The sequence below is a fragment of the Hylobates moloch genome, unplaced genomic scaffold (assembly GCF_009828535.3).
Source record: "Hylobates moloch isolate HMO894 unplaced genomic scaffold, HMol_V3 SCAFFOLD_13, whole genome shotgun sequence".
Classification (NCBI taxonomy): domain Eukaryota; kingdom Metazoa; phylum Chordata; class Mammalia; order Primates; family Hylobatidae; genus Hylobates; species Hylobates moloch.
Genome location: NW_026652288.1, coordinates 38,024,666 through 38,049,552, shown reverse-complemented (window position 1 = coordinate 38,049,552; position 24,887 = coordinate 38,024,666). Strand labels below are relative to the sequence as shown.

The 24,887-nt window shown below is 50.2% G+C and overlaps 1 protein-coding gene across 4 annotated transcripts in view; it reads left to right on the top strand.

The window, feature by feature from the left end:
* Positions 1-19,326, top strand: part of ACP7 (acid phosphatase 7, tartrate resistant (putative)) — a 30,172-nt gene extending 10,846 nt beyond the window's left edge. For 3 of the 4 annotated variants that reach the window (XM_032172987.2, XM_032172988.2, XM_058426829.1), the window contains 11 exons: positions 5,506-5,706; positions 6,013-6,195; positions 7,287-7,410; positions 7,640-7,702; positions 7,798-7,912; positions 8,009-8,116; positions 8,210-8,267; positions 8,348-8,415; positions 8,526-8,597; positions 14,961-15,098; positions 18,072-19,326. In XM_032172987.2, coding sequence (XP_032028878.1) covers positions 5,506-5,706; positions 6,013-6,195; positions 7,287-7,410; positions 7,640-7,702; positions 7,798-7,912; positions 8,009-8,116; positions 8,210-8,267; positions 8,348-8,415; positions 8,526-8,597; positions 14,961-15,098; positions 18,072-18,137 — 1,196 coding nt within the window. In that variant the 3' untranslated portion in view covers positions 18,138-19,326. Of the gene's footprint in view, positions 1-5,505; positions 5,707-6,012; positions 6,196-7,286; positions 7,411-7,639; positions 7,703-7,797; positions 7,913-8,008; positions 8,117-8,209; positions 8,268-8,347; positions 8,416-8,525; positions 8,598-14,960; positions 15,099-18,071 lie in introns of those variants that run through there. The other variant, XM_032172989.2, reaches the window with a different exon arrangement.
* The last annotated feature ends 5,561 nt before the right edge of the window (positions 19,327-24,887 follow it).

Below are 24,887 nucleotides of genomic sequence, written 5' to 3'. Positions count from 1 at the left end.
TAATTTTTGTAGTTTTAGTAGAGATGGGGTTTCACTGTGTTAGCCAGGTTGGTCTTGAACTTCTGACCTCAGGTGATCCACCTGCCTTGGCCTCCCAAAGTGCTGGGACTACAGGCATGAGCCACCGTGCCTGGCCCCCGTTTCTTTCTTTTCTTTCTTTCTTTCCTTCTTTCTTTTTTTCTCTTTCTTTCTTTCTTTCTTCCCTCCCTCCCTCCCTCCCCTCTTTCTTTCTTTCTTTCTTTCTTTCTTTCTTTCTTTCTTTCTTTCTTTCTTTCTTTCTTTTTCTTTCTTTCTTTCTTTCTTTCTTTTCTCTCTCTCTCTCTCTCTTTCTTTCTTAGACAGGGTCTTGCTCTGTCACCCAGGCTGGAGTGAGTGAGTGGCACAATCTCAGCTCACTGCAACTTCCACCTCTTGGGTTCAAGTGACTCTCCTGCCTCAGCCTCCTGGGTAGCTGGATTACAGGCACACACCACCATGCCCAGCTAATTTTTATAGTTTTAGTAGAGACCAGCTTTTGCCATATTGGCCAGGCTGGTCTCAAACTCTTGACCTCAAGTGATCCACCTGCCTGAGCCTCCCAAAGTGCTGGGATTGCAGGCGTGAGCCACCGCACCCAGCTAATCTTTGCATTTTTAGTAGAGGTGGGGTTTCACCCTGTTGGCCAAGCTGGTCTCAAACTCCTGGCCTCAAAGTGATCTACCCACCTCGGCCTCCCACAATGCTAGGCATACAGGCATGAGCCACCACGTCTGGCCCCCTCTTTTTTTCTACCTCATTTACCACTCATCCCCTGTAAGTAATTCATCTCTTTAGTACCTGGTGTATCCTTTCTTTATTTCTTTGTACAAATGAGCAGAGACACCTGCATATTTTCTATACCCTCTTACATTAAGGGCAGCTAACTATACTCTTAGGCACTTTGCTTTTTTTGGTTTAACAATATGTCCTGGAAACATTTCATAGCAGTTCTTGGAACTTGTCCTCATTCTTTTTTACACCATTGTATGGATGTTATTGAGTCACTCTCCTAAATATGGGCATTTAGGTTGTTTCTCGTATTTTGCAATTACAAAGAGTACTGCCATAAATAACCCTGGGCACATGCATTTTTGTATGGCTGGAGGAAGAACTCTTAACATTACACTACACCACACGGTATTTTTAAAACCTTGACTTGGGTGCTAACATTTAAGAATTTGAAGCTATCACTTCAAAATCTGGATTTTCACATCTGTCTATATATGCTCCTGGGATATAAAAACCACTGTGTAAAGATATGTTGTAGGCTGGGTGTGGTGGCTCACCCAAAGTGCTAATCTCAGCACTTCGGGAGGCCAAGGTGGGCAGATCACGAGGTCAGTATTTCGAGGCTAGCCTGGCCAACATGGTGAAACCCTGTCTCTACTAAAACTACAAAAATTAGCAGGGCGTGGTGGCACGCACCTGTAATCCCAGCTACTCAGGTGGCTGAGGCACGAGAATCACTTCAACCCAGGAGGTGGAGGTTGCAGTGAGCCAAGATTGCGTCACTGCACTCCAGCTTGGGCGACAGAGCGAGACTTAATCTCAGAAAAAAAAAAAAAAAAAAAAAAGATGTGTTCTAGAAGTCAATAGAAAAGCCGGGCACATGTTCACGCCTGTAATCCCAGCACTTTGGGGACCGAGGAGGGAGGGTTGCTCAAGTCCAGGAGTTCAAGACCAGCCTGGGCAACATGGCAAGATCCCATCTCTGTGAAAAAAAATTAAAAATCAGTGGGCATGCTAGTGCATGCCTGTGGTCCGAGCTACTCAGGAGGCTGAGGCGGGAGGATCACTTGAACCCAGGAGGCAGGGTATATTAGTTTTGATGCTGTTGATAAAGACATACCTGAGACTGGGAAGAAAAACAGGTTTAATTGGACTTACAGTTCCACATGGCTGGGGAGGCCTGAGAATTAGGACAGGAGGCGAAAGGCACTTCTTACATGGTGGTGGCAAGAAAAAATGAGGAAGAAGCAGAAGCAGAAATCCCTGATAAAACCATCAGCTCTCATGAGACTTATTCACTACCACAAGAACTGCGCCCATGATTCAAATGATCTCCCTCCATGTCCCTCTCACAACATGTGGGAATTATGGGTGTACAATTCAAGATGAGATCTGGGTGGGGACACAGAGCCAAACCATATCATTTTGCCTCTGGCCCCTCCAAATCTCATATCCTCACATTTCAAAACCAATCATGCCTTCCCAACAGTCCCCCAAGGTCTTAACTCATTTCAGCATTAACCCAAAAGTCCACAGTCCAAAGTCTCATCTGAGGCAAGTCAAGACCCTTCCACCTATGAGCCTGTAAAATCAAAAGCAAGCTAGTTACTTCCTAGATACAATGGGGGTACAGGTATTGGGTAAATACAGCTATTCCAAATGGGAGAAATTGGCCAAAACAAAGGTGTTACAGGGCCCATGCAAGTCCAAAATCCAGCAGGGCGGTCAAATTTTAAAGCTCCAAAATGATTTCCTTTGACTCCAGGCCTCACATGCAGGTCATGCTGATGCAACAGGTGGGTTCCCATGGTCTTGGGCAGCTCTGCCCCTGTGGGTTTGCAGGGTACAGCCTCCCTTCTGGCTGCTCTCACAGGCTGGCATTGAGTGTCTGCAGCTTTTCCAAGAACACAGTTCAAGCTGTCAGTGGATCTACAATTCTGGAGTCTAGAGGACAGTGGCCCTCTTTTCACAGCTCCACTAGGTGGTACCCCAGTAGGGACTCTGTGTGGGGGCTCCAGCCCCACATTTCCCTTCTGCACTGCCCTAGCAGAGGTTCTCCATGAGAGCCCCGCCCCTACTTCTGCCTGGGCATTCAGGCGTTTCCATAGATCTTCTGAAATCTAGGCAGAGGTTCCCAAACCCCAATTCTTGACTTCTGCACACCTGTAGGCTCAAAACCATGTGGAAGCTGCCAAGGCTTGGGGATTGCACCCTCTGAAGCCACGGCCCGAGCTCTATGTTGGCCCCTTATAGCCACATCTGGAGCAGCTAGAATGCAGGACACCAAGTCCCTAGACTGCACACAGCACAGGGACCCTGGGCCCTGCCCATGAAACCATTTTTTCCTCTTAGACCTCCGGGTCTGTGATGGGAGGGGCTGCTGCAAGGGTCTCTGACATGCCCTGGAGATATTTTCCCCATCGTCTTGGGGATGAACATTCATCTCCTCATTACTTATGCAAATATCTGTAGCCAGTTTGAATTTCTCCTCAGAAAATGGGATTTTATTTTCTATCCCATCATCAGTCTGCAAATTTTCTGAACTTTTATGCTCTGCTTCCCTTTTAAAACTGAATGTCTTTAACAGCACATCTTGAATGCTTTGCTGCTTAGAAATTTCTTCCACCAGATACCCTAAATCATCTCTCTCAAGTTCAAAGTTCCAGTAATCTCCAGGGCATGGGCAAAATCCACCAGTCCCTTTGCTAAAAGATAACAAGAGTCACCTTTGCTCCAGTTCCCAACAAGTTTCTCATCTCCACCTGAGAGCACCTCTGCCTGGATTTCATTGTCCATATCATTATCAGTATTTTTGTCAAAGCCATTCAATGAGTCTCTAGGAGGTTCCAAATTTTCCCACATTTTCCTGTCTTCTTCTGAGCCCTCTAAACTGTTCCAACTTCTGTCTGTTACCCAGTTCCAAAGCCGCTTCCACATTTTCAGGTATCTTTTCAGCAGCACCCCACTCTACTGGTACCAACTTACTGTATTAGTCCATTTTCATGCTGCTGATAAAGACATACCCAAGACTGGGAAGAAAAAGAGGTTTAATTGGACTTACAGTTCCACATGGCTGGGGAGGCCTTAGAATCATGGCAGAAGGTGAAAGCCATTTCTTTTTTCTTTCTTTCTTTTTTTGAGACAGACAGAGTCTTGCTCCTTCGCCAGGCTGGAATGCAGTGGTGTGCTCTTGGATCACGGCAACCTCCGTCTCCCGGGTTAAAGTGATTCTCCTGCCTCAGCCTCCCAAATAGCTGGGACTACAGGCGCATGCCACCATGCTTAGCTAATTTTTGTATTCTTAGTAGAGATGGGGTTTCACCATGTTGGCCAGGATGGTCTCGATCTCCTGACCTCGTGATCTGCCCGCCTCGGCCTCCCAAAGTGCTGGCTTTACAGGCGTCAGCCGCTACACCTGGCTGGTGAAAAGCATTTCTGACATGGCGGTGGCAAGAGAAAATGAGGAAGAAGCAAAAGTGGAAACCCCTGATAAACTCATCAGATCTCGTGAGACTTATTCACTACCATGAGAACAGTATGGGGGAAACTGCCCCCTTGATTCAAACAGTCTCCCACTGGTCCCTCCCACAACACGTAGGAATAATGGGAGTACAATTCAAGATGAGATTTGGACAGGGACACAGAGCCAAACCATCTCACTGAGGTTGCAGTGAGCCAAGATTGCGCCATTGCATTTCAGCCTGGGCAATAGGGCAAGACTCCTCCTCAAAAAAAAAAAAAAAATTAGCTGGGCATGGTGGCATGTGCCTGTGGTTCCAGCTACTTGGGAGGCTGAGGCAGGAGGATCACTTGAGCCCAGGAGGCCAAGGCTGCAGTGAGCTAAGATGGCACCACTGCACTTCCAGCCTGGGCAATAGAGCGAGACCCTATCTCCGAGAAAAAAAAAAAAAAGTCAATAGCTTTGCTGGTACCGGGCCTGTTTCCTGCTTGCTTTGTGGCTATCGCCAGATCTGACTGATGGCTGCCCCTTTGAGATAGGGCAGGGTCTACAGTCTTGGCCTCTAGACACCCAAGCTGGCAACCCTTAAATGATATCATGTGTGTACAATAGTTGGCACAAGACCTGCACACAGTAAATAATGATATTAATAATAATACTCATTCCCCCCATATAACCCTAAGTATACTAGGTACTGTTTCACGTGCTTTACTTATATTTATTCATCTAAGCTTCATAACAACCATATAGGGTAGAGACTATTATTTTTCCATTTTACAGACAGGAAAACTGAGGCTCAGAGAGGTTAAGTGATGTGCCCCAGGAAAGCTCAGCTTAGAAATGGCAGAGCTGGCTCATGCCTGTAATCCCAGGACTTTGGGAGGCTAAGGTGGGTGGATCACCTGAGGTCAGGAGTTCAAGACCAGCCTGGCCAACATGGCAAAACTACATCTCTACTAAAAATGTAAAAATTAGCCAGGCGTGGTGGCACATGCTTGTAATCCCAGCTACTTAGGAGGCTGAGTCAGGAGAATCGCTTGAACCTGGGAGGCGGCAGAGGTTGCAGTAAGTTGAGATTGCACCACTGTACTCCAGCCTGGGCAGCAGAGTGAGACCCCAACTCAAAAAAAAAAGAAAAAAGAAATGGCAGAGCTGGGATTGAACTTGGGCAGTTCCAGAACCTGTATCCTTAACCACTAACTGTTCAACAGTGGTCAACGCCCCTCACTTTTTCTGCACATCCCTCCCACCCTGCCCAGGCCTCACTCCCGGTCTACCCTCTGTCCCTTTCTCCCCAGGTGAGCCAGGCTCCATGACTGTAACCTGGACCACATGGGTCCCAACCCGCTCTGAAGTGCAATTCGGGTTGCAGCCGTCGGGGCCCCTGCCCCTCCGCGCCCAGGGCACCTTCGTCCTCTTTGTGGACGGGGGCATTCTCCGGCGGAAGCTCTACATACACCGAGTCACGCTTCGCAAGCTGCTGCCGGGGGTTCAGTATGGTGAGAGGGGCCCCAGGCTGAGCTGTTGAGGAGGAATGGGAAGAGGAGTGAGATGCAGACTAGAAGCTACCACTGGCCGGTGGCTCAGGCTGGGCTGGTAACTCCTCTGCCTATCTGCAAGCCTGTTGTATGAGACCCCAGGATGAAAACGGAAGGTGCCGGGGAAGGCAGACCGAAGAGGCATGGGCCACCCCCACCCCCACCAGTCCCCCCATCTCCTCCCCTCCACCAGTCGGGGAAGGATGGGGTTGGAGGGAGGGTCCCGGGGCGCCCCAGCTGACTGCGACCTTTTCCTCTCCCATTCAGTTTATCGCTGTGGCAGTGCGCAGGGCTGGAGCCGTCGGTTCCGCTTCAGGGCCCTCAAGAATGGGGCCCACTGGAGTCCCCGTCTGGCTGTGTTTGGGGACCTGGGGGCTGACAACCCGAAGGCCCTCCCGCGGCTGCGCAGGGACACCCAGCAGGGCATGTATGACGCCGTTCTCCATGTGGGTGAGGCATCCGCAGGGGCACGCGGAGGGATGGTGGAGGGGGGGGCCCGCAGGGATGGTGGGGGGCGCGCGCAGGGATGGTGGGGGGCGCGCAGGGATGGTGGGGGGGGCGCGAGTCGGGGGCGGTGCCAGGACCATGGAGGGGACAGGGCTGGGGCCAGTGTGTCTCTGAAGGGACAGGGGATGAGATGGTGTCTGTGGCCAACCAGCCTGCCTAGGTTAAAATCCCAACTCTGGCGCTCTTGCCAGGAGCAGGGGTTTCCCCCCGTATATTTTGATTAGAGAGAAAGCTGGTTCCGAGTTCGCAGGACTGTTGTGATGACTACGTGAGTTCGCTTTGCCTTGCAGGCTGCAGGTGCACTTCGGTGTCCTTGTGCTGGTTATTATTATTATTGCTGCTGCTGTTATTTAAGAGGGGGAAGGGAATGAGACGGGTAATGGGGATTGGGGATTGTGTGCTTCAAAGTGCAGACTCTGGAATCAGGCTCCCTAGGTTTTACTTCTACATCTTCACTAGCCAGCTGTGTGACCTGGGGCCTCAGTTTCCCCATCTGAAATGGGAATAATAATAATTATACTCATCTTGGGCCGGGCACGGTGGCTCATGCCTGTAATTCCAGCACTTTGTGAGGCCAAGGTGGGTGGATCACTTGAGGTCAGGAGTTGGAGACCAGCCTGGCCAACATGGTGAAACCCCATCTCTACTAAAACTACAAAAATTAGCCAGGTGTGGTGGCACGTGTCTGTAATCCCAGGTACTTGGGAGGCTGAGGCAGGAGAATCGCTTGAACCCAGGAGGCAGAGGTTGCAGTGAGCCAAGATGGCACCACTGCACTCCAGCCTGGGCAGCAGAGGGAGACTCTGTCTCAAAAAAAAAAAAAAAAAAGTACCCATCTTGGCCCGGCACAGTGGCTCACACCTGTAATTCCAGCACTTTGGGAAGCTGGTTTTGAATTCCTGGGCTGATACTCTTGCCTCAGCCTCCCAAAGTGCTGGGATTAACAGGCGTGAGTCACCATACCTGGCTCTCTCAATTCCAATGAAAGCAGAGCTGGGCCTGGGTCCTCACCCTCCTTCCACCCCCTCACCCAGGAGACTTTGCCTACAACATGGATCAGGACAACGCCCGTGTCGGGGATAGGTTCATGCGGCTCATTGAACCCGTGGCTGCCAGCCTGCCGTACATGACATGCCCCGGGAATCACGAAGAACGCTAGTGAGGACCGAGGGCGGTGGCGGTTGGCGAGGGCAGGATCAATGGAAATGGTCCCATTTTTCTTAGTGTCTCCCTTGAGTCTCTCATGCTGCAGAATTTCAATTGTGGTAGCAAGAGGAGATGGGAGTGGGCTGGAAGCTGGACTCAGGGCCTGACAGTGGCACGGTATAGGAATAGGGCTGTGAAATTCAGTCCCTCACCTCCATCCCTTGTACTTCCTTTATTCCAGCAACTTCTCTAACTACAAGGCTCGCTTCAGCATGCCGGGGGATAATGAGGGCCTGTGGTACAGGTAATGTGGGGGTGCTGGGGGACTGGCCCTCTCCCCTGAAGGATGGGAGATGCAGGGGAGCCTGGTTCCTGACCCCTGCCCTTTGACTCCTCCAGCTGGGATTTGGGTCCCGCCCACATCATCTCCTTCTCCACCGAGGTCTATTTCTTTCTCCATTATGGCCGCCACCTGGTACAGAGGCAGTTTCGCTGGCTGGAGAGTGACCTCCAGGTAACTTGGGTGGAGGTCCCCTGTAGTCCCCTGGCCGGCCCCACCTCCCCCTCCGCCCCCGACTCCTAGCCCCTCACCCTGGGCCCTTCTCCCTAGAAAGCCAATAAGAACCGGGCAGCCCGGCCCTGGATCATCACCATGGGGCACCGGCCCATGTACTGCTCCAACGCAGATCTGGACGACTGCACACGACATGAAAGCAAGGTGAGGTCCCTCCCTGAGAGACAGTGGGGAGGTGCTGAGAGCCAGGTAGGCGTCAGTCTGCGTCACCCTCACACGCTCATTCACCCTGCCCAGGTCCGCAAAGGCCTCCAAGGCAAGCTGTACGGGTTGGAGGATCTTTTCTACAAATATGGTGAGTGACCCTCAGGACCTATGCCCCACACTCCACCTCTCCCCGATTCAGAGGTCTGATCACCGCTTGCTCTGTCTCAGGAGTGGATCTGCAGCTGTGGGCTCATGAGCACTCGTATGAACGACTGTGGCCAATTTACAACTACCAGGTGAGGCACGGGAAGGGCTGGGCGCCCACACAGCTGGGGTCAGGGTGGTCAGATGCCTCCGGCATGGCCTCGTGTGACTCCCTGCCACCCAACGTTGTTCCCTTCCCCAGGTATTTAATGGCAGCCGAGAGATGCCCTACACCAACCCTCGAGGGCCTGTCCACATCATCACAGGATCTGCCGTGAGCAGGGGGAAGGGTGCCTTTGCCTTCTCTCTCTCTTCCTATCTATGGAGGGCTGACTTTGTTCCAGCCTGAGTGCTGGGTGCTTTACACAGTAGATATCACTTAACCCTCAGTCCTAAGGTCAGGAACTCCTAGCAGCATGTCCGTTGGACGGATGCAGGAACAGGCACAGACAGGAAAACACTTGCTCAAAGTCACAGGTCAAATAAGTGGCAGAGGTTGGGAGTTCTTCCACCATAAAGTTACTATAGTTCCCTTTTTAATTAATAACTATCATGGGGGTCCGGGCACAATGACTCATGCCTGTCATCCTAGCACTTTGGGAGGCTGAGGCTGGAGGATCACTTGAGGCCAGGGGTTGGAGACCAGCCTGGCAAATACAGCAAAACCTCATCTGTACAAAAAAAAAAAAAATTAAAAAAGAAATTAGCTGGGCGAGGTGGTGCTTGCTTGTAATTTTAGCTATTCAAAAGGATGAGTCAGGAGGATTGATGAGTGCAGGAGGTCAAGGCTGTAGTGAGCTGAGATCTCGCCATTGCACTCCAGCCTGGGCAACAAAATGAGAACCTTTCACACACACACACAAAAAGATACTGGGGGGCTAGGTGCGGTGGCTCATTCCTGTAATCGCAGTACTTTGGGAGGTTGAGGCAGGACGATTGCTTGATCCCAGGAGTTCGAGGCTACAATGAGTTATGATCACACCAATGTACTCTAGCCTGGGTGACAAAGCAAGATCGCATCTCTAAACAACAACAACAAAAAACTATCTTGGGGGAGATCCTTTTAGACCATGCAAATGTCCTGTTTCTTTTTTTTTTCTCTTTTTTTGTTTTGAAACGGAGTCTCGCTCTGTTGCCCAGGCTGGAGTGCAGTGGCATGATCTCAGTTCACTGCAACCTCTGCCTCCTGGTTCAAGAGGTTTCCGGCTAATTTTTGTACTTTTGGTAGAGATGGGATTTCACCATGTTGGCCAGGCTGGTCTCAAACTCCTGACCTCAAGTGATCTGCCTGCCTCGGCCTCCCAAAGTGCTGGGATTACAGGTGTGCCTGGCCCAAATGTCCCGTTTCTCCTCAAACTTTCACCTTCTTATTTTAGAACCCATTAGTGGACCCTGCCTGTAACAGTTATTACTAAGCTGTTCCAGTGAGGTTTTTCTTTCTTTCTTTCTTTCTTTCTTTCTTTCTTTCTTTCTTTCTTTCTCTTTCTTTCTTTCTTTCTCTTTCTTTCTCTTTCTTTCTTTCTTTCTTCTTTCTTTCTTCCTCCCTCCCTCCCTCCCTCCCTTCCTTCCTTCCTTCCTGTCTTTCTCTCTCTCTCTCTCTCTTTCTTTCTTTTTTTTTTTTCCACTCTTGTTGCCCAGGCTGGAGTGCAGTGGTGCGATCTCGGTTCACTGCAACCTCCACGTCCCGGGATCAAGCAATTGTCCTGCCTCAGCCTCTCAAGTAGCTGGGAATACAGGTGCCCACCCCCATGCCCAGTTAAGTTTTATATTTTTAGTACAGATGAGGTTTCACCACGTTGGCGAGGCTGGTCTCAAACTCCTGACCTCGGGTGATCGGCCCACCTCGGCCTCCCAAAGTGCTGGGATTACAGACGAGAGCCACTGCTCCCTGCCTTACTGTGCTGTTCTAATGGGGATTTCCTGTCACCCTCACTCTTCCAAGATTTATGAATTGAGATCCTCCTGCAAGGCTGACTTGTGTCTTCTGCCACATTTGTTCAGTTGGTTAATTGTTTATTTGTGTCCGTGTGAACTAATGGGTAATTTATTTTACCCCGCGGGTTATTATCCAACACGACTGTTATTTATCTGGATGTTTAAGTTGTGCCGGCTCTGGCCATCAGTGGGCTCCTGTCTCCTTTCCACTCATCCCCTCCTTATTCTATGGCACTTCAAAACATTCCAGGATCATCATGTGTTTTTTTATTTGCTCAGCCTGGGAATCTACCCCTTCTCCATGGAGCGAGGCTTAGTTTTTTAATTTTTAAATTTAATTTTAAAAATTTTGGCCACACGCAGTGGCTCATGCTTATAATCCCAACACTTTGGGAGGCTGAGGCGGGCAGGTCACTTGAGGGCAGGAGTTTGAGACCAGTCTGAGCAACATGGTGAAACCCCGTCTCTATCAAAAAATACAAAATTTAGCCATGCATGGTGGTGCACACCTGTAGTCCCAGCTACTTGGGAGGCCAAAGTGGGAGGATCATTTGAGCCCAAGAAGTTGAAGCTGCGGTGAGCTGAGATTGCGCTACTGCACTCTAACCTGGGTTCAGAGCAAGACCCCATCTGAAAAACAAAAATGTTTTTGATAGAGACAGTCTCACTATGTTGCCCAGGCTGGTCTCGAATTCCTGGGCTTAAGTGATCCCCCAGCTCGGCCTTCCAAAGCTGCTTCTTGCAAATGATTAAGAGCAAAGTGAGGCTGGGTGCGGTGGCTCATGCCTGTAATGCCAGCACTTTGGGAGGCTGAGGTGGGTGGATTTCTTGAGTCTAGGAGTTCGAGACCAGCCTGGGCAACATGACAAAACCCTGTTTCTGGTAAAATAATAATAATTATTATAATTATATATATATATATGAATATATATGAATCACTTGTAATAAAAATTCAAACAGTTACAGAGGGCAGGAGGTGAACAGAAGCCACTCACACCACACATTGCCCCACTCTCGGTTGTTGACTCTCTTGAGGCATTTTACAATGTTCTCTGCATATGCAAAGGAGTAATTGTTTAGATAGAGACATGTTACTGTATTGCTTACTTAAAAAAAAAAAAAAACTTAGATCGTGGGTCATGCCCTAGTGCTTCTCAAACTTGGTGCACATCAGAATTACCTATGGAGCTTTTAAAAGTCCAGTGCTTGGGCCTGACCCCGGACAAAATACCAGAATCCCTGGCATTGATCTCCCAGAGTAGCTGCCACACGGAGCACGAAATAGAATGCTGTCAGCACCAGATGGCTTCTCACGGCCCTTGGCAGCCAGGCTCTGCCCATGGGTGATTGCTATTCTGATTTTATCAGCACAAATTGGTTTTTTTCTTTAATTAAGAAATCTGAGGCCGGGAGCGGTGGCTTACGCCTGTAATCCCAACACTTTGGGAAGCTGAGGCGGGCAGATCACCTGAGGTTAGGAGTTGGAGACCAGCCTGCCCAACATGGCAAAACCCCATCTCTACTAAAAACACAAAAAATTAGCCGAGCATGGTGGCGGGCACCTGTAATCCCAGCTACTCAGGAGGCTAAGGCAGGAGAATCGCTTGAACCTGGGAGGCGGAGGTTGCAGTGAGCCAAGATTGTGCCATTGCACTCCAGCCTGGGCAACAAGAGCAAAACTCTGTCTCAAAAATAAAAAATAAAAAATAAATTGAAATTATTTCAGACCAACAGAAAAGTTGCGCTAACAATACAAGGACTTTCCATATCCACTTCACCAAGATTTCCCAAATATGAACATTTAACCACATTTATTTATTTATTTATTTATTTATTTATTTATTTATTTATTTATTTATTTTGAGACAGAGTTTCACTATTGTTGCCTAGGCTGGAGTGCAATTGGCGTGATCTCAGCTCACTGCAAACTCTGCTTCCCGGGTTCAAGCAATTCTCCTGCCTCAGCCTCCCAAGTAGCTGGGATTACAGGCATGTGCCACCACCCCTGCTGATTTTGTATTTTTAGTAGAGACGAGGTTTCTCCATATTGGTCAAGCTGGTCTCAAACTCCTGACCTCAGGTGATCTGCCCACCTCAGCCTCCCAAAGTGCTGGGATTACAGGCGTGAGCCACCGTGCCCAGCTTAACCATATTTTTAAAGAAAAAAATAGAGACAGGGTCTAGCTCTGTCACCCAGGCTGGAGTGCACTGGCTCGATCATAGCTCACTGCAACCTCCAACTCCTGGGCTCAAACCATTCTCCTGCCTCAGCCTCTTGAGTAGCTGGAACTACAGGCATGCCTGGCTAATTTTTTTAAATGTATTTTTTACTTTTTGTAGAGACAGCGTCTTGCTATATTGCCCAGGCTTGTCTTGAACTCCTGGCCTCAAGCAGTCCTCCTGCTTTGGCCTCCCAAAGTGCTGGGATTCCAGGTGTCAGCCACTGTGCCTGGCTAAACATGTTTGTTTTAATCTCTTTCTCTCTCCATTTTAGTCTTATTTTCAGGTCTAATCAAGAGCAAGCTGCAGACATGATGCTCCTTTACCACTTTCTCTGTATTTCCTAAAAAAAAAAAAAAAATTCTTATATCATCACAGTATAATTATCAAATTCAAGTAATTAACATTGATAATATACTATTATCTACACTACAGACCTTATTAAAGTTTAGTCAATTGTCCCCTTGGTGTCTTTTAAATCAAAGCAAAGATTTTTTTTTTTTAACCCTGATCCAGTATCCGTATTTAGGTGTCTTGTGTCTTTCATTCCTTTCTTCTTCTTCTTCTTTTTTTTTTTCAGATGGAGTCTCGCTATGTTGCCCAGGATGGAGTCCAGTGGCGAGATCTTGGCTCACCGCAACCTCTGCCTCCTGGGTTCAAGCGATTCTCCCACCTCAGCCTCCTGAGTAGCTAGGATTACAGGCCTACGTCACCACGCCTGGCTAATTATTGTATTTTTAGTAGAGACGGGGGTTTCACCATGTTGGCCAGGCTGGTCTTGAACTCCTGACCTCGTGATCTGCCCGCCTCGGCCTCCCAAGGTGCTGGGATTACAGGCGTGAGCCACCACGCCCGGCGTCTCTTTCATTCCTTTCATCAGAAACATTCTCTACTCTTTCTTCATTTTTCATGACCTTGACAATTTTGAAAAGCACAGCGAGTTGTTTTGTGGAATTTCCTTTGGGTTTGTTTGATGTCTGCTCATGATTAGATAGAAGTTGTGCATCTTTGCTAAGAATACACAGAACAGATACTGTGTTCTTCCCAATACATCCTGCAAGGAGGCACATGGTGTCTTTTTTGAGTTAGAATCTCGCTCTGTCCCCAAGGCTGGAGTACAGTGTTACGATCTCGGCTCACTACAGCCTGGACCTCCCAGGCTCAAGCGATTCTCCCACCTCAGCCTCCTGAGTAGCTGGGATTACAGGCATGCACCACCACTCCCAGCTTATTTTTGTATTGACGGGGTTTCGCCATGTTGCCCAGGCTGGTCTTGAACTCCTGGGCTCAAGCAATCTGCCCGCCTCGGCCTCCCAGAGTGCTGGAATTACAGGCGTGAGCCACTGCGCTCGGCTGCACGATGTCTTTTTAACCTCTTTGAGCCTCTTATTTCTCAGCTGAAAGTGTGGTATGGATCGGTCTCATTACTGATGATGCTCACTTCGATCACTTGGTTAGGGAGGTATCTGCCAGCCCTCTCTACCATAAAGTGATTCTCTTTTTTCCTTTGTAATTAACAAGCATCTCCTGGAGAGATACTTTGCGACTATGCAAACGTCCTGTTATGCCTCAAACTTTCCCTGCTAGTTTTATCATCCATTCACGATCCTTGCTTCAATCCAGTACTACAATGCTGGATGCAAAATGGTGATTTTCCTCACCCCAGCATCCTCTCTTCTTCTCATGCCTGGCTTTTCTGCTGCAAGCACGAGCATTCTGTTTCCCCAGGCGCTGGTGTTTTAAAAAGCTTTCTTGGAGGGTCTACTGTGCAGCCAGGCTTCAGATCCAGTGATTTCTCTGTTCTTCAAATTGCTTTTTCTCCTTCACACACATCTTGGCCATCTTTCTGTATCACCCCGCTTCCCTGCTTTGCGATGGCTATGCTATAATGTATTTAACTGACTCCCTGATGGGCGTTGGGATGGCTTCCAGTTCAGGGCTTTCACTGTAATGCTGTAGTGGGCAGCCTTACACAGCCATGTACTTTTCTAGAAGTCAGAGACCCAGAGCAAGGGAAGCCTGCCTGGGACAAATTGTTCAATTGTGAGTATTATTGTGGCCAAGTCTTTTCGTTTTTGTTTTTGTTTGAGACGGTGTCACTCTGCCTCCCAGGCTGGAATGCAGTGGCACAATCTCAGCTTACTGCAACCTCCACCTCCTGGGTTCAAGCAATTATCCTGCCTCAGCTTCCCAAGTAGGTGGGAGTACAGGCGCCCACCACCACACCAGGCTAATTTTTGTATTTTTAGTAGAGACGGGGTTTCACCATGTTGGCCAGGCTGGTCTCTGACCCCTGACCTCAAGTGATCTGCCCTTCTTGGCCTCCTAAAGTGCTGGAATTACAGGCATGAGCCACTGCGCCCAGCCTCTATGGTGGCCAAGTCTTCACTGTCTTCCTTGAGGGCAGCAGGGTCCTGGGCTGGCAGGTCATTTCTGCGGGTCCTCCACCTGCTCTGGGTCTGATCAGTTCTCCCCGCCCCAGGGCTGTGAGGAGCGGCTGACGCCCTTCGCTGTCTTCCCGAGGCCCTGGAGTGCCGTGCGTGTGAAGGAGTACGGGTACACGCGGATGCACATCCTCAACGGGACCCACATCCACATCCAGCAGGTGTCGGACGACCAGGTCAGTGAGGGGCAGGCCCAAGTCACCTGACTGTACAGCCAGGCCCCGCCAGGCAAATGAGCTGTTAAAAACACGGACTCGGCCGGGCGCAGTGGCTCATGCCTGCAACACCTGCAATTTGGTGGGGCTAAGGCATGAGGATCGCTTGAGTCCAGGAGTTCAAGACCAGCCTAGGTATCATGGTGAGACCTAGTCTCTACAAAAATATACAAAAATTGGCCAGGCGCGGTGGCTCACGCCTGTAATCCCAGCACTTTGGGAGGCCGAGGCAGGTGGATCACAAGGTCAGGAGATCAAGACCATCCTGGCTAACATGGTGAAACCCGTTCTCTACTAAAAATACAAAAAAAAAAACTAGCCAGGCATGGTGGCAGGCGCCTATAGTCCCAGCTACTCAGGAGGCTGAGGCAGGAGAATGGCGTGAACCCAGGAGGCAGAGCTTGCAGTGAGCCGAGATCGCACCACTCCAGCCTGGGCGACTGAGCAAGACTCTGTCTCAAAAAAAAAAAAAAAAATTAGGCCAGGTGCGGTGATTCATACCTGAAATGCCAGCACTTTGGGAGGCTGAGGTGGGCACATCACTTGAAGTCAGGAGTTAGAGACCAGCCTGACCAACATGGTGAAACCCTGTCTCTACTAAAAATACAAAAATTAGCTGGCCATGGTGGCGGGTGCCTGTAATCCCAGCTGTAAGGGAGGTTGATGCAGAAGAATCACTTAAATCTGGGAGGTGGAGGTTGCAGTGAGCTGAGATGGTGCCACTGCCCTCCAGCCTGGGAGACAGAGTTAGACTCTGTCTTGGAAGAAAAAAAAAGGAAAATTAGTCAAGTGTGGTGGCAGATGTCTGTAGTCCCAGCTACTTGGGAGGCTGAGGCAGGAGGATCACTTGAGCCCAGGAGTTAGAGTTTGCAGTGAGCTATGATCTCGCCTCTGTACTCCAGCCTGGGCAACAGAGTGAGACCCTAACTCACAACAAAAAAACGAACAAATGTGGACTGTAGAACTAGAAACCTGCTCCTGCTACTTACCAGCTGAGTGACCTTGAGTCACTCATCTAATTTTTTTTTTTTTGAGATGGAGTCTCATTCTGTCACCCAGGCTGGTGTGCAGTGGCGCAATCTTGGTTCACTGCAACCTCCACCTCCCAGGTTCAGGCAATTCTCCTACCTCAGCCTCCCGAGTAGCTGGGATCACAGGCGCCCACCACCACACCTGGCTAATTTTTTGTATTTTTAGTAGAGAATTTTCACTATGTTGGCCAGAATAGTCTCGAACCCCTGCCATCAGGTGATCTGCCCGCCTTGGCCTCCCAAAGTGCTGGGATTACAGGCGTGAGCCACTGCGCTGGGCCCACTTATCTAACTTCTTTGCCTCAGTTTTCCCATCTGTGAGAGGGGATGATCAGTTTCCACCTCACAGGACTACATGGGGGTTGAAGGACTTATTATATATAAAATGCTTAGAACAGTGCGGAACTTGGTAAATTCTGTAGGTATTTACCATCGTGAGGCAGGGGAAGATAAAGATGGGGGATGGGACACAGGTAGGGGAAAACAATAAGATGAGTATGTGGTAGAGGTGGCTTAAGGTTAGGTGGACCCAAATAATAATGGCTCACCTTTATTTATTTTTGCCATTGTAGTTTTAAAATAATGACAATATTTATGATTTATTGAGCATCTACTGCACACCAGGCATTGCCTAGATGCTCTGTATTTAGTAGCACTTTATTTATTTATTTATTTTTGAGACAGCGTTTCACTCTGTTGCCCAGGCTAGAGTGCAGTGGTACAATCTAAGCTCACTGCAACCTCCACCTCCCGGGTTCAAGCAACTCTCCTGCCTCAGACTCCCGCGTAGCTGGGATTACAGGCATGTGCCACCACACCTGGCTAATTTTTTGTATTTTTAGTAGAGATGGGGTTTCGCCATTTTAGCCAGGCTGGTCTTGAACTCCTGACCTCAGGTGATCCACCCACCTCAGCCTCCCAAAGTGCTGGGATTACAGGCGTGAGCCACCGCATCCGGCCGCAGTAGCACTTTATACACCAAAACAATCCCATAGGAGTGAATTTCCTCTCCATTTTATAGGTGAGGGAACTGAGGCTCAGGGAGGGGAAGTAATTTTCCCAGGGTCACACAGCTGGAGGACGGCCGAGCTGGGATCTGGTAGCTACCATTTATTGAGTGGCACATGCACCGGGCTCAGGCTTTTGTGTGCATGATCTCACTCTGTTCTTGCGATGACTCTGGGCATCTATTACTTTGTGCATTGCATAGAACATGGAAGTTATACTCAGAGGATCCAGCAACATGCTTAAGACCACCTAGAGGGTGGATGCGCTGGCCAGGCGCGCGGCTCATGCCTTTAGGAGGCTGAGGCAGGCAGATCACTTGAGGTCAGGATTTCGAGACCAGCCTGACCAACATGGTGAAAATGTTGGTAAAAATACAAAATACAAAAATACAAAAATTAGCCAGGCATGGTGGTGCACGCCTGTAATCCCAGCTACTCGGGAGGCTGAGGCAGGCGAATGGCTTGAGCCTGGGAAGCGGAGGTTGCAGTGAGTCAAGATCACGCCACTGCACTCCAGCCTGGGTGACAGAGCAAGACTCTGTCTCAGAAAAAAAAAAAAAAAAAAAAGAAGAAGAGAGAGAAAGAGTGGATATATAAAGCAAGGTCTGTCTGACTCCAGAGTCTGTGCTCTAATAATAACCCACACTTACATGGCCATTTCCATATGCTGGGCTCTGTTTACAAATACTATCTCATTGAACTCCCACATCTATGATGTGGGTACTGTTACACTCCCTAGCACTTTTCAGATAAGGAAAACAGGCCCAGAGAGGTCTAGCCACTTGCTCAGGCTAGTGGCTCATCAGAGGGCAGAGAGGGGATTGGAACCCAGGCCATCTGGCCCCCGAGTTCAGGCTTTCAGCTCTAACTACTGCCCCTGTTTTTGTCCCTCACAGGATGGGAAGATCGTAGATGATGTCTGGGTGGTGAGACCCCTGTTTGGCCGGAGGACGTACCTCTAGGGACAGTGGCAGCTCTCCTTCAGAAGCCTACGTTTTGCCGCCTTGGCTGCTGTGACCAGAAATTGCCCAGGCCTGGGTGGGGAGTTGGGTGGGCCCTGACTCCCCTGCCCTCCGGAGGCCCCCATGCAGGCTGCACGCAGCCCTGTGGAGCTGGGGCAGCTGTTCCCTCCTGCAGAGGTGGGAGTCCTGGCTGGCTGTGAAGGGAGAGCAGGTGTGCGGGCACAGAGTGACACAGGGCAGGTCTCTGCTGGCAGGGCCCCACCCTCCTGCATAGCTCTGATCGGGAGAGGTGCCCACAGGGCTTCAGGAATCAAGAGGCTTAAGCTGTGGCTCCATGGACTCTGCACATCTGCCGGGGATGCCCCTGGGCTTCCTCCTCTCCTGCCCACCCGGCAAGGGCATCACCAGGGGGGCACAACCATCATGACACTATTCACCAGCAGGTGGCATCAGGGGCTTTTTCTTCTGAGCCCGGCACTGAGAGTTGGTCTGAAGCCTGGCTCCTGCTTCACTGCTCCAGGACTGCTACGGAGAGTCCCTTCATGCCTCAGTTTCCCAGCCTGGCACCGTCTTATCTGGGAAGAGGAGACGTGTTAACACTCTTGTCTCCCAGCTAGAACAGAAGATGAACCGCAAGAGCCACAGACTTGCCAGTTCCTTCCCTCTTTCCTTCCTTTCTTTCCCTTCTTTTATTTATTGAATCATAATTTATTGAGCATCTACCATGTGCCAGGCTCTGTTCTCAGTGCTGGAGAGACAGCTGTGAATGAGACAGAGATCTCGGCCCTCACAGAGCTGACATCCTAACCAGAGAGTTGGACACAAATCACGATAAATGAGTTGGTTAAATAGCGATTTGTGAGTAGAAAATGCAGGGACGGTAAGAGAGCAGTTTCAATTTTCAGGGGGATCTCACTGAGAGGGCAGCATTTGATCTGAAGGAGGTGGGGAAGGAGCATTCCAGGCAGAGGAACAGCCAGTGCAAAGGCCCTGAGACAGAAATGTGCCTGGCCGGCTGGGTACAGTAACTGACATCTGTAGTTCCAGCACTTTGGGAGGCCGAGGCGGGTGGATCACTTGAGCCCAGGAGTTTGAGACCAGCCTGGGCAACGCAGCGAAACCCTGTCTCTACCAAAAATATGAAATTTAGCTGGGCATGGTGGTGTGTGCCTGTAGTCCCAGCTGCTCAGGAGGCTGAGGCAGGAGGATGGCTTGAGCCCAGGAGGTTGCGGCTGCAGTGAGCCATGATAGCGCCACTGCACCCCAGCCTGGGCAACAGAGCAAGATCCTGTCTCAAAATATATATATATAAATAAAAAAGTTTTAAAAAGAGAAAAATAAAACAAAGAAACATGCTTGCCCTGTTAGAGCATCCACGAGGAGGCCACTGTGGCTGGAGCAGGGAGAGTGAGAGGGAGACAAGCTTGAGGACAGGGCAGTGGTGGGGACAACTTGTATGGGGCCTTACAGGCCATGGTGAGGACTTTGGGTGGAGCCAGGGGAGGTTCTGAGCAGGTGAAGGAAGTGATTGGACTCCACGAGTCACAGGCAAAGGCCCCAGGGCTGACGGCTGCCCCAGGGCCTGCGGGCTCCCAGCCCTGCCGGATGACCTGAGATCTATCTATTCCCCCATCACGGGGCACGGTTTCTGCCTCCGCAGATTTTATTCCCTCCCACCCACCCCTCACTTGGCCCAAGTCACGCAGGACTCCTCGCCGTTCCTGGAACACAGCCAGCTCTTTCTCACTGCAGGGCCTGGCCCCTGGCTGTATGCCCCCTGTGTGCCCTCTCCCCAGCTCATCCCAGGCTGGCACCTTCTCAACCTCAGGTCTCAGCCTCGGTGTCCCCTCCTCAGAGGCCTTCCCTGCTGACTCCAGCTAAAATAGCCTCTGTTGCTGCCTGCCCCGTCCCCGTTTTACTTCTATGTGCAATTCTCTCCTTGACTGGTTAACTTGTTCATTGACTGTTTACACCCCCAAGGCTAAGTCTGTGAGGGTGGTGACCATGAGTTCAACGCCTCTGCCAAATCCTCCCAGGCCCCTTCTCGGGCTGGGTTGGGGACTCTGGGCTCCCCGCTAGTTCCAGTCCTGCACATTCTAGGCCATCACTGTCTGGAGATGGGTCTCTCTGACTCCCCCACTGGACTTCAACTTCAGAGGGATGGGGCCCAGAGCTGCGTCCCAGCATTGCCCAGCACAAGATAGATGCTTAATAAATACTGATTGCCTTAATGAAGGCCACCACATGCCAGGCTCCAGCCGGGCAATGCCAGGGACAGCGATGAATCAGCTACAGTCATGCCTTCTGGGAGCTCGCAGGCAGGTAGGGAAACACGGTTACTCAACACAGGTGATGAGCAGGGAGAGAATCCCATGGCGGGCTGGGCCAAGACCGTGAGGTCACAAGCTGGACAGTCATGGAGTGCTGTGGCCACTGACTGAACTGGTGCCCTGTGTGGGCCTGGCATGCCCTGTCCCGGGCTGGGTGAGGCTGTGGACATGCCGGGAGGTGGCAACCTCCACAGAGGGCAGAGGTCGGACACTGGAGTCAAACAGAAACTGGTTCAAATCCCAGCTCCACCAATTCCTATGTGACCATGGGCAAGTTGGCAATCCTCTCTGAATCTCTGTTTCTTCATCTATAACCTAAGAATGATAATACTCTGTGAGGCTGCCTTGGGGTTAAATGAGATTGAAAGCCTTGGGATCGATCTTGATTCCTCTTTTTCTCATGCTCCACATCCAAGTATCTAGAAAATCCTGTTTGCCTTGCCTTCGAAATCGATCTAGATTCTTTTTTTTTAACATGGAGTTTCACTCTTCTCACCCAGGCTGGAGTGCAGTGGTGTGATCTCGGCTCACTGCAAACTCTGCCTCCTGAGTTCAAGCAGTTCTCCTGCCTCAGCCTCCCAAGTAGCTGGGATTACAGGAGCGTGCCACCACGCCTGGCTAATTTTTGTATTTTTAGTAAAGATGGGGTTTCACCATGTTGGCCAGGCTGGTCTCAAACTCATGACCTCAGGTGATCCACCTGCCTCGGTCTCTCAAAGTGCTGGAATTACAGGTGTGAGCCACCGCGCCTGGCTCGATCTAGACTCTCTACACTTTTGCCACCCCCAAAGCCCCCACATTGGTCCTGTCTACACTCATTTCCTACAGACTCCTTGGACTCCCTCCTCCCTCCTTGTCTCTGGAGTCTGTTCCCCGCACCCAACCAAAGGCACCTGTGAACACCTGCATCAGATCACTTCCGCCCCTGCTCACAGCCCTCCTGTGGCTCCATCTCAGGTCCACGAGGTGCTAGACGATCTGCCCCCATCACCCCTCTGTCCTCACCCCCTCCAATCACCCCTCTGTCCTCACCCCCTCCAATCACCCCTCTGTCCTCACCCCCTCCAATCACCCCTCTGTCCTCACCCCCTCCAATCACCCCTCTGTCCTCACCCCCTCCAATCACCCCCGTCCTCACCCCCTCCAATCACCCCCCCTCGCCCACTCTGCAGGAGCCACACTGGCCTCTGCATTGGACTCCCCGCCCACTTTTGCACTGGCGGTTCCTTCTGCCGGGGACACTGTTCCCCCAGGGATCTGTATGACTCCCTTTACCCCCCCCCCCCCCAGGTCTTTGCTCAGTGCCACCCTCTCTGACCCTCTTGTTTAAAACAGCTCCACCTACCCGGAGGTCATCAGGTTCAGTGAAATAAGCCAGGCGCAGAAAGACAAACCTCGCATGGTCTCACTCATTTGTGGGAGCTAAAAATCAAAACAATTGATCTCATGGACACAGCAAGTTAGAAGGATGGTGACCAGAGGCTGGGAAGGGTGCTGGGAGGCTGCAGGACATGGGCTATTTTTGTTTTTGTTTTTGTTTTTTGAGACGGAGTCTTGCTCTTTCGCCCATGCTGGAATGTAATGGTGAGATACCGGCTCACTGCAACCTCTGCCTCCTGGGTTCAAGCAATTCTCCTGCCTCAGCCTCCTGAGTATCTGGGATTACAGGAAACTGCCACCACACCTGACATTTTTATATTTTTAGCAGAGACAGGGTTCCACCATGTTGGCCAGGCTGGTCTTGAACTGCTGATCTCAAATGATCCACCCGCCTTGGCCTTCCAAAATGCTGGGATTACAGGCGTGAGCCACTGCACCCAGCCTCAGTTTTGTTAATGGGTTAAAAAAATAGAATGAATAAGACCTACTATTTGATCACACAACAAGGTGACTATTCTCAATAATAATTGTACATTTTTAAATAACTAAAAGAGTGTAATTGGGTTGTAACACAAAGGATAAATGCTTAAGGGGATGGATACCCCATGCCTGTGTCAAAATATCTCATGTACCCCATAAATACATACACTTACTATGGACCTAACAAAAATTAAAACCTAAGGCTGGGCACTGTGGCTTATACCTGTAACTCCACCACTTTGGGAGGCCGAGCTGGGAGGATCACTTGAACTCAGGAGTTTGAGACCAGCCTGGCCAACATGGTGAAACCCCGTCTCTAGCAAAAATACAATTAGCTGGGCCTGGTGGCATGCACCTGTGGTCCAGCTACTCAGGAGGCTGAAGTGGGAAAATTGCTGGAGTCCGGGAAGTTGAGGCTGCAGTGAGCCAAGATCGTGCCATTGCACTCCAGCCTGGATGACAGAGTGAGATCCTGTCTCAAAAATAAAAAAATAAAAAAATAAATTCTTAAAAAAATAATAATTAATAATAAAATAAAACAGCTTTACCCTCCACACACCTCCCATCTCCCTTCTCTGCCTTATATTCCTTCAAGACACTGAGGGCTGGGAGCGATGGTTCCACGCCTATAATCCCAGCACTTCTGGAGGCCAGGGTGGGTGGGTCACCTGAGGTCAGGGGTTCAAGACCAACCTGAGGTCATCGGGCTGGCCAACATGGTGAAACTCCGTCTCTAGTAAAAATACAAAATTAGCCGGGCGTGGTCATGCACACCTGTAATCCCCAGGAAAATTGAACCGGAGGCAGTTTTCAAATACACCACTAGATCCACCTTGGGTGACAGAAAGACTCACTCAAAAAAAAAAAAAAAAAAAAAAGCATTTAGATCTTGTGACCCACTATATAGATACATGTTTGATTATTTTTTCCTTTTCTCTCACAAGAATGTGAGTTCCCTGGACCACAGGGTTTTTTGGTTTGTTTGTTTGTTTTTTGCCAGTTCTGTCCCCCACTGTTACCTTGGTCACTGGTATATAGTAGGTGCTCAATAAACATGGTTTACATGGAAGAAAGAAGGAATAAGAAATAAAGGTAAGCTTAGCACAGGGCCTGGCACTGAGAGATGCTTATCAGTAGGAATGACAGTGACTTATGTGACTCAGATAAAGACTCAGCCCTTGGGAGCTCCCCGTGGCTGGGTGCGCAGCAGATAGGCACGCAGGACTGGTTGCAACGCCTGCCCTGTGTGACGTGCACAGGAAGTTGCAGGTTGCAGGGCCAGAGACCCTGAAGCTTCTGAGATGTGAAGCTGAGCAAGGTTTTTTTTTTTTTGAGCAGGGTCTCACTGTGTCACCCAGCTTGGAGTGCAGTGGCGCAATCATGGCTCACTGCAGCCGTGACCTCCCCAGGCTCAAATGATCCTCCCACTTCAGCCTCCCGAGTATCTGGAACTACTAGGCGTGCCACCATGCCCAGCTAATTTTTGTATTTTTTGTAGAGATGGGGTCTTGTTATGGTGCCCAGGCTGGCCTCCAACTCCTGGGCTCAAGCAATCAGCCAGCCTTGACCTTCCAAAGTGTTGGGATTACAGGTGTGAGCCACCAAGTCCCCCGCCACAAGGCTTTCAAAGGTCGCACAGATTCCTACGCTGCAGGCTGGGGTTGGGAGGTAGCGGGTGGTCCCAGAAAGGGAGGCAGGGCCACAGGGAGAGCTCATGGGAAGGCTGGGGGATCTGTGGAGCTCTGGATTCATTCATCAACACGTATTTATTTATTAAACTCCTTTGTTGCTCAAATCAGCCAGAAGTGGTTTCTGTTGATGGCAACTGAGAACCATGAAAGAAACATGGACCCCCTATGAAGGGAAAAACTTTGAAACTGTGTTGTTTTTTTTTTTTTTTTTGAGACAGAGTCTCGCTCTGTCGCCCAGACTGGGGTGTAGTGGCGCGATCTCGGCTCACTGTAAGCTCCGCCTCCCGGGTTCACGCCATTCTCCTGCCTCAGCCTCTCCAAGTAGCTGGGACTACAGGCGCCTGCCACCACGCCTGGCTAGTTTTTTGTATTTTTAGTAGAGACGGGGTTTCACCGTGGTCTCGATCTCCTGACCTCGTGATCCGCCCGCCTTGGCCTCCCAAAGTGCTGGGATTACAAGCGTGAGCCACCGCGCCCGGCCAAAACTGTGTTTTTTCACTGCTCTCACACCACAACGGTCAGGCGCAGTGGCTCATGCCTGTAATCCCAGCACTTTGGGAGGCCGAGGCAGGCGGATCACTTGAGGCCAGGAGTTGGAGACCAGCCTGGCCAACATGGTGAAACCTCGTCTCTACTAAAAATACAAAAATTAGCCAGGCGTGGTGGCAGGCACCTGTAATCCCAGGTACTCGGTAGGCTGAGGCAGGAGAATCCCTTGAACCCAGGAGGCGAAGGTTGCAGTGAGCCGAGATCGCACCACTGCACTCCAGCCTGGGCAACAGAGCAAGACTCCATCTCAAAAAACAAAACAAAACACCACAACAACAATCATCAACATAGAATGTGATCAAACACAGGGGGCGGGTTCC